This window comes from Calidris pugnax, unplaced genomic scaffold (genome assembly GCF_001431845.1).
Source record: "Calidris pugnax isolate Ruff unplaced genomic scaffold, ASM143184v1 scaffold9, whole genome shotgun sequence".
NCBI classification, from domain to species: domain Eukaryota; kingdom Metazoa; phylum Chordata; class Aves; order Charadriiformes; family Scolopacidae; genus Calidris; species Calidris pugnax.
The window spans coordinates 997,753-1,006,246 of record NW_015090778.1 but is presented as its reverse complement, the minus strand read 5'-3'; the positions used below and the strand labels follow the sequence as shown (position 1 = coordinate 1,006,246).

The 8,494-nt window shown below is 63.8% G+C and overlaps 2 protein-coding genes across 3 annotated transcripts in view; both read left to right on the top strand.

Annotated features, from left to right (window-relative positions):
* LOC106892337 (complement C1q tumor necrosis factor-related protein 1-like) overlaps positions 1 to 4,689 on the top strand; it is a 5,208-nt gene extending 519 nt beyond the window's left edge. Inside the window, exons 2-4 of one of the 2 annotated variants that reach the window (XM_014949475.1) lie at positions 2,531 to 2,693; positions 2,814 to 2,959; positions 3,271 to 4,689. In XM_014949475.1, the coding sequence (XP_014804961.1) occupies positions 2,545 to 2,693; positions 2,814 to 2,959; positions 3,271 to 3,821 (846 nt within the window). In that variant the 5' untranslated portion in view covers positions 2,531 to 2,544 and the 3' untranslated portion in view covers positions 3,822 to 4,689. Of the gene's footprint in view, positions 1 to 2,510; positions 2,694 to 2,813; positions 2,960 to 3,270 lie in introns of both variants that reach the window. The other variant, XM_014949485.1, reaches the window with a different exon arrangement.
* LOC106892346 (complement C1q tumor necrosis factor-related protein 1-like) overlaps positions 1 to 8,479 on the top strand; it is an 8,970-nt gene extending 491 nt beyond the window's left edge. The window contains exons 2-4 of the mRNA XM_014949496.1: positions 6,608 to 6,770; positions 6,891 to 7,036; positions 7,348 to 8,479. Of these exons, the coding sequence (XP_014804982.1) occupies positions 6,622 to 6,770; positions 6,891 to 7,036; positions 7,348 to 7,898 (846 nt within the window). The 5' untranslated portion in view covers positions 6,608 to 6,621 and the 3' untranslated portion in view covers positions 7,899 to 8,479. The remainder of the gene's footprint in view (positions 1 to 6,607; positions 6,771 to 6,890; positions 7,037 to 7,347) is intronic.
* Positions 8,480 to 8,494: the final 15 nt, after the last annotated feature.

Sequence of the window (8,494 nt, the reverse complement as noted above, 5' to 3'; positions counted from 1 at the left end):
CCCCCCCCCCCCCCCCCCGCGGGTCTGCGCTGCTCTAAGAGCACAAACAACTCCGACACCATCCCATCTGCTGCAGCAAAAGGCAGCAGGGAGGGGGGAGCAGACCCACCAGCATGTCCCTGGACACCAGAGGTGTCCCAGCTCCGGGTGCTGCAGCTTGGGGAGGGCTGTATCCACCACCCCGAGTGGGAAGGACAAGGTGGGCGTGCAGATCATGCTGCTCCCACGCTGCCCCGCTGCTCTAAACCCCTTCATCACCCCCCCGGGATTTGGTTTTGTTTCATCCTGGTCTTTATCACCGCCTGGAATGCATTTCAGGATGTTTTGACTTGCAAGCCTCAAGGCTTTAGCAGCCACTGAATTTCAATCTCCCCATTGCTCCTGGAGAGCATCCAGCCCTGACAGGAAAAACAGCGTCCCTTTGGCAGGACTGTGTATCCCCGTGTGTACACGGGCACCTCCCGTCCGGCGTGCCCTGGGGTGCAGGGGCAGACGTGCACTCGGGGACACACTCAGGGACACACTCGTCTCCATTCCCAGCCCTGGGACTCCCGCTGCCTTTCTCAGTGGGAATTTCCTGGTGAAGCCTTTCTTCTCCTCGTGGAGCGGTTCCCTCTGAAGCCACCTTTTCCCCAGGGCTGAGCTTGCTCCGGATCCTGGGGGAATAATGCCTGTTTTCATGGTCCCAGAGCTGAGGAAAAGCCACGGGCTTCCCAAAACCCCAGCGGGCTGCTTGCCATGCTCACTGGCATGTGGCTGGCACAGCCAGAGGCCAAGCAGGGGGAAGAGAGCCAGGGCCAAGGCTCCCCGGGATGGTATCTTCTCACAAGCCCCTGGATGGCCTCCTCCTTGCCTCTATCCATGGATCTGCTTCTCCCCTGCCCGCGGAGCCGGCAGCAGGCCAGGGAGGACGCGGCGCCAGGCTGCCTGCACGCAGTGCCCACAGCCCTGCCTCTCCCCGCGCCCGGCGGTGCCAGCGGGACGAGATAATGGAGCAAGAGGCAGGGGGGAGGACGCGGGCACTCGGGAAGTGCATGAGGGGACAGGCCCTTTGCAGAGGGTGTGTGTGAGCGGAGGGAAAGCCCTTTGGAGCCTTTCCCCATTCCCTCCACCCCTTCCCGGCTCCAGCGAACGTGACTCATGAGCCAGGCATCCCTCCTGGCCTTGAACACCCTCCGAACCCACTGCCAGAGCCCGCCCGGTCCTGGATCCCACCAGTCCCAGCGCTTGGGGACACTGGGAACAGCCTGCCCCGAGATCACTGACTGGGGACCCAGAGAGAAGGCGTTCACCAAAACAACAGGATTCTGTCCCAAAATGGCTCAGCCCACTCCCAGGTCACAAGGCAGTGCTGTGTGGGGCTCTTTGCCCCCAGGGGCACGAGCTCCAGGACCCCAGCAGAGCCCACAGGGCACAATCCAGCATCTCAGGGGGAGGCTGTGTACCCCTTTTTTGGGGGGGGGGCAGGAACACGGCAAGCAGCCTGCCCCGTCCCTGCAAGGTGTGGGGCCAGGCAGCCCACTCTCACAGCCCCACACCGTGCCCCATGCCATGCCCTGGCCCTGCTGAGCGGCTGGGCAGTGCCATGGGGCTGTTTGGCCATGGCTGTCCTGGCGCCTCGGGGCCGCAGGGTGAGGTGCTGCGTGCCCAGCCCCACGGATCCGGCTGTGATAACGCAGGGAAGGGCAACGGAGCTGCCCAGGTTGGGCCACGGTGCCACCGGCCACTGCAAATATTAACTTTGGCCCCAAGCAGGATGTGGGCTCCCAGAAAGGTTTCTCCCCGTGGTGGCCAGCTCCCAGCTGGAGAAGCTGGTCTTGTCTCCTTGCAAGCCCTCAGACGAGGGCTCAGACACGGGATCGGGGCCGAGGGCTGGCATCTTCTGGGGCACAGGAGCCCCTTTCACAGGGTCTGTGCTGCAGGCACCCTTGCACGCTCGGGGGCAGGAAGAGGGATGCAGACCCATGCCCCAGGCAGGGTTGGGGGGTCCCCACAACAGGCAGAGCTGCACCCTGACATTTGCTCCACGGCATTTGGAGCAGCCTGTGATTTCCCCAGGTGCTGACACCCCGAGCTGCCGCTCTTGGGCATCCATGGGTGGCAGCTGGAGCTGGGCTTGGACAGGCAGCAGGACACTGCTGCTCCACTCCCCTCTCGGCTCCCCAGGGTATCCCCCCCTCCTTCCACGTGTACCAGGGGGCTTGCTGGTGAGCCCGGAGCCCTGGCAGTGCTCCAAACATGGGTATCCCCAGGTATTCACTGCAGTGTCACCGAGACACATGGCTGAGCTAGAAAAGCAGCTATTTAGGTACAGATGGTCCCTGCAGAGATGCCTGTGCCCACGCTGCCAGCTCTGCTGGGGAAGGGCTGTTGCAAGAGCAGCTTTTTTGGGGCTGGCAGCACAGCTGTGGGGCTGCCTGGTCCTGTCTGGGGGACAGCGTGGGGGACAGCCAGGCTGGCAGGGCGTCTCTGCCGCTCCTGGCTCTGCCAACCCTCACCGTCCCCCTCAGCCATCCCTGGCATCTCGCAGGGCCCTGCCACAGCATGGAGGGGCTTCGGGCACTGGGTGTCCTGCTGCTGTCCTGCCTCCTGCTGCCCTCACCCGCGGGCACCCAGACCAGCCCCAGCCCCAACCCTGACCAGCGTTTGGTGACAGACCCCGAGGAGGCACCATCCCATCACCACGCAGCCAGGTGAGGGGACCCCGGGGCCGGGGTGTTTCACAGTGGGGGCCGGGGCAGCCCTGGCACCGCAAAGGGCCCCGGCCCCCACCCGTAGCTCCCTGTTGCGCTTTGCTTTTTTGCCCTCCCCAGTGCCACGCGGGAGCAGAAGCCCGACGGTGCCCAGGAGGGGCTGCCCCCCCGGCCCCGCTGCGTCCGCTGCTGTGAGCCGCCCGACCAGCACTTCTCCTACCCCCGGTACCAGCCCCTGCCCCAGATCAACATGACCATCCTGAAAGGTGAGGACCGGTGGGACCCCGCGCTGCTGGCTCTCTGTGCTCCCAGTGTCACACAAACTGGGAGCGAGAAGCTGGGGCTGGTGCCTGTGGTCCAGTGCCCTGCACAGGCAGAGGGAGGGTGGGCAGGGGACACACCGGGCCACCGGGTACCCTGCTCTGGTGGCCTCTTTGCAGGCAGCAGCAGCAGAGCCCAGGGAGGGGGCATCCCTGCTCTCTCCATCCCTTTCTGTTGAGTCAAGGGGCTTCCAGGGCAACGGGTTTAGAGATGGCACCCACTTCTGATCGTGCAACCGGCCTCTTGCTTTGCCCAGGAGAAAAGGGGGACCGCGGCGAGCGAGGCATGCAGGGCAAGTACGGCAAGACAGGGGTGGCCGGCAGCAGGGGCCACGCGGGTCCCAAGGGCCAGAAGGGCAGCGTGGGCGCCCCGGGGGAGCGCTGCAAGAGCCACTACGCCGCCTTCTCGGTGGGCCGCAAGAAACCCCTGCACAGCAACGACTACTACCAGCCCCTCATCTTCGACACGGAGTTCGTCAACCTCTACGACCACTTCAACATGTTCACGGGCAAGTTCTACTGCTACGTCCCCGGGATCTACTACTTCAGCCTCAACGTGCACACCTGGAACCAGAAGGAGACGTACCTGCACATCATGCGTAACGGGGCGGAGGTGGTGATCCTCTACGCCCAGGTGAGCGACCGCAGCATCATGCAGAGCCAGAGCGTGATGCTGGAGCTGCAGGAGCAGGACGAGGTCTGGGTGCGACTCTACAAGGGCGAGCGTGAAAACGCCGTCTTCAGCGATGAGTACGACACCTACATCACCTTCAGCGGCCACCTCATCAAGTACAGCGGGGACCCCTGAGCTCCCCCTCCCCGGGGGCGGGTGTCCGAGGAGCCGCTGCCACCCCCTTGCCCAGGGCATGCCCCCCGCCATCAAGCTGTTTGCCCTGCCATGTGCCACCACCTCCAGCAGCCACACGTGTGTGAACACCCCCAGCTCCTCAAGGTCGATTGGATGCATCAGGAGGAGCCAGAGCCATTCCCAGCCTCTGCTGCATTTGTGACCCGGGCAGCAGCTGCTTTCCTGGGATGGGCAAGGATCTTGTCCCCACCTGCAACTACTCCAGGGCTGGGTTTGCTGGGAACCAGGCGTTGGTGGCACTGGCTGTGAGCTGGCACCAGCTGAACAGGCTTGATGGCTGGTGCATGGCAGCACAGACATGTGCACCCTCCCTTGCCCCACTCACACCCTGATGTGCTCTGCAGCCTCCTTCTCCTGGAAAAGGAGAGAGGGTGCCCAGCACCCAGCAGGAAAGGCGATAAAACCACTAAGGGCCCCTCTTTCCTTCCACGGGAGCCGGGTCCCAACGACACGGATGTTGCAGCATGTCACCGGGTACCCGCTGGGCTCACACTTCCCCCAGCGTGGCCACAAGGGAGCACGTTGCATCAGTTCCCCCCCCCCGCCACAAGTCCCCGTCACCGTTATCCCCACCACAGCCCCTGCTCGGTGCCAACGCTGCCGAGGAGGGGCTGGCTCCCTGCTGGCAGCCCTGGGCACGGGGCCTTCGGCCTCAGCCACTTCCTCCTCAGTTAGATTATCTGCTGGCCAGGCTTTGTATTTTTGTAGAAGCACTAGCAGAGCGGGGCCCGGGGGCAGTGTGCTGTCCCCTCCCCCACTCTCTGTACAGCTTGTCACCATATTAAACACCCCACAACTTTGAGAACTACTCACACTTTCAGTGGTTCCTCTTGCTTTACGTGTGTGCGGAGGCTCCAGGTGGCTCAGGACAGGTTCCTACTCCTGGAGAGCAATGGGATGGCACCATGGTGCCCAGCTGGTGGTGGGAAGGGAAGGGCAGACCCTCCCTGGAGAGCCAGGGAGACTGAGCCAGGCTCTGCAAAGGCTGGCTGCTCCCTAAAGGTCAGGGAGCTGGAAGCTGAGATCAATAACAGACCCATCAACGAGCAAGCAGGACAGGCTGGGGGTCATGGCTGGGTTTACCAAGAGTCCAGATCATCTGGCAGGTCCACAAGTGACGAGGTAGGGCTGAGGTCAAGCTGGGAAGCTGTTGGGTCAGGGTCTGGCTGGGTGGGTCCATGGCCAGGCAGGGCTGGAGACCAACATCCCCCTCCCCAGCACAGCAGAGAAGGGAGAGAGCTCAGGGTTGGGCTTAAATAGAGCCCCTGCCCCACAGGTGGGGGCCCAGCTGAGGCTGGTCAGGGCCGTCTAGGGCTGGTGGTACCTCCATGGCCCTGGTGCTGCTGTCCCTGTGGGGCTGTCCCCAGGGACACTGCAGGAGATGTGGAGGCAGCTGCCCTGCTCATGGCCAGCCCAGGGCCCTGTCCCAAACCCCGCGGTGGGGGCAAAGCCCCGTGGTGGCACCCAGCCCCTCGGGCAGCAGGCAGGGCTGGGGCTGCTGGTTCTGCTGGCACGTGGCACGAGGGGACGACTGCCTGCTGTGGGGTGGCCACCAGCCACCAGTCTGCACAGCAGGACCCATCCTGGGACAAATGTCCTGTCCTGGAACACGTCACATCTTGGGACATGTCCCATCTCAGGACACACAGTCCATCCCAGGACATGTAGACCCATCCCAGGACACGCAGCCCATCTCAGGACATGTCCCATCCTGGGTAATGTGGCTCTGTCCCAGGATACATGGTGCATCCTGAGACATGTGGCCCCTGTCCTAGGACACAGAGCCCATCTCAGGACATGTCCTATCCTGGGATATACATCCCTATACTGGGACACATGGTCCCATCCCGGGACACACGGTGCATCCAGGGACTATTGGCCCCTGTCCCAGGACACAGAGCCCATCTGGGGACATGTCCCATCCATGGGACACACGTCCCCATCCTGGGACACAGAGCCCATCCCAGGACACACAGCCCATCTCAGAACATTCCCATCCATGGGACACATGTCCCTATCCCGGGACACACATCCCGCCCCAGAACACAGAGCCCATCCCGGGACATGTAGACCCATCCTTGGGGCACAGGAGCCCCTTTCACAGGGTCTGTGCTGCAGGCACCCTTGCACGCTCGGGGGCAGGAAGAGGGATGCAGACCCATGCCCCAGGCAGGGTTGGGGGGTCCCCACAACAGGCAGAGCTGCACCCTGACATTTGCTCCACGGCATTTGGAGCAGCCTGTGATTTCCCCAGGTGCTGACACCCCGAGCTGCCGCTCTTGGGCATCCATGGGTGGCAGCTGGAGCTGGGCTTGGACAGGCAGCAGGACACTGCTGCTCCACTCCCCTCTCGGCTCCCCAGGGTATCCCCCCCTCCTTCCACGTGTACCAGGGGGCTTGCTGGTGAGCCCGGAGCCCTGGCAGTGCTCCAAACATGGGTATCCCCAGGTATTCACTGCAGTGTCACCGAGACACATGGCTGAGCTAGAAAAGCAGCTATTTAGGTACAGATGGTCCCTGCAGAGATGCCTGTGCCCACGCTGCCAGCTCTGCTGGGGAAGGGCTGTTGCAAGAGCAGCTTTTTTGGGGCTGGCAGCACAGCTGTGGGGCTGCCTGGTCCTGTCTGGGGGACAGCGTGGGGGACAGCCAGGCTGGCAGGGCGTCTCTGCCGCTCCTGGCTCTGCCAACCCTCACCGTCCCCCTCAGCCATCCCTGGCATCTCGCAGGGCCCTGCTGCAGCATGGAGGGGCTTCGGGCACTGGGTGTCCTGCTGCTGTCCTGCCTCCTGCTGCCCTCACCCGCGGGCACCCAGACCAGCCCCAGCCCCAACCCTGACCAGCGTTTGGTGACAGACCCCGAGGAGGCACCATCCCATCACCACGCAGCCAGGTGAGGGGACCCCGGGGCCGGGGTGTTTCACAGTGGGGGCCGGGGCAGCCCTGGCACTGCAAAGGGCCCCGGCCCCCACCCGTAGCTCCCTGTTGCGCTTTGCTTTTTTGCCCTCCCCAGTGCCACGCGGGAGCAGAAGCCCGACGGTGCCCAGGAGGGGCTGCCCCCCCGGCCCCGCTGCGTCCGCTGCTGTGAGCCGCCCGACCAGCACTTCTCCTACCCCCGGTACCAGCCCCTGCCCCAGATCAACATGACCATCCTGAAAGGTGAGGACCGGTGGGACCCCGCGCTGCTGGCTCTCTGTGCTCCCAGTGTCACACAAACTGGGAGCGAGAAGCTGGGGCTGGTGCCTGTGGTCCAGTGCCCTGCACAGGCAGAGGGAGGGTGGGCAGGGGACACACCGGGCCACCGGGTACCCTGCTCTGGTGGCCTCTTTGCAGGCAGCAGCAGCAGAGCCCAGGGAGGGGGCATCCCTGCTCTCTCCATCCCTTTCTGTTGAGTCAAGGGGCTTCCAGGGCAACGGGTTTAGAGATGGCACCCACTTCTGATCGTGGAACCGGCCTCTTGCTTTGCCCAGGAGAAAAGGGGGACCGCGGCGAGCGAGGCATGCAGGGCAAGTACGGCAAGACAGGGGTGGCCGGCAGCAGGGGCCACGCGGGTCCCAAGGGCCAGAAGGGCAGCGTGGGCGCCCCGGGGGAGCGCTGCAAGAGCCACTACGCCGCCTTCTCGGTGGGCCGCAAGAAACCCCTGCACAGCAACGACTACTACCAGCCCCTCATCTTCGACACGGAGTTCGTCAACCTCTACGACCACTTCAACATGTTCACGGGCAAGTTCTACTGCTACGTCCCCGGGATCTACTACTTCAGCCTCAACGTGCACACCTGGAACCAGAAGGAGACGTACCTGCACATCATGCGTAACGGGGCGGAGGTGGTGATCCTCTACGCCCAGGTGAGCGACCGCAGCATCATGCAGAGCCAGAGCGTGATGCTGGAGCTGCAGGAGCAGGACGAGGTCTGGGTGCGACTCTACAAGGGCGAGCGTGAAAACGCCGTCTTCAGCGATGAGTACGACACCTACATCACCTTCAGCGGCCACCTCATCAAGTACAGCGGGGACCCCTGAGCTCCCCCTCCCCGGGGGCGGGTGTCCGAGGAGCCGCTGCCACCCCCTTGCCCAGGGCATGCCCCCCGCCATCAAGCTGTTTGCCCTGCCATGTGCCACCACCTCCAGCAGCCACACGTGTGTGAACACCCCCAGCTCCTCAAGGTCGATTGGATGCATCAGGAGGAGCCAGAGCCATTCCCAGCCTCTGCTGCATTTGTGACCCGGGCAGCAGCTGCTTTCCTGGGATGGGCAAGGATCTTGTCCCCACCTGCAACTACTCCAGGGCTGGGTTTGCTGGGAACCAGGCGTTGGTGGCACTGGCTGTGAGCTGGCACCAGCTGAACAGGCTTGATGGCTGGTGCATGGCAGCACAGACATGTGCACCCTCCCTTGCCCCACTCACACCCTGATGTGCTCTGCAGCCTCCTTCTCCTGGAAAAGGAGAGAGGGTGCCCAGCACCCAGCAGGAAAGGCGATAAAACCACTAAGGGCCCCTCTTTCCTTCCACGGGAGCCGGGTCCCAACGACACGGATGTTGCAGCATGTCACCGGGTACCCGCTGGGCTCACACTTCCCCCAGCGTGGCCACAAGGGAGCACGTTGCATCAGTTCGC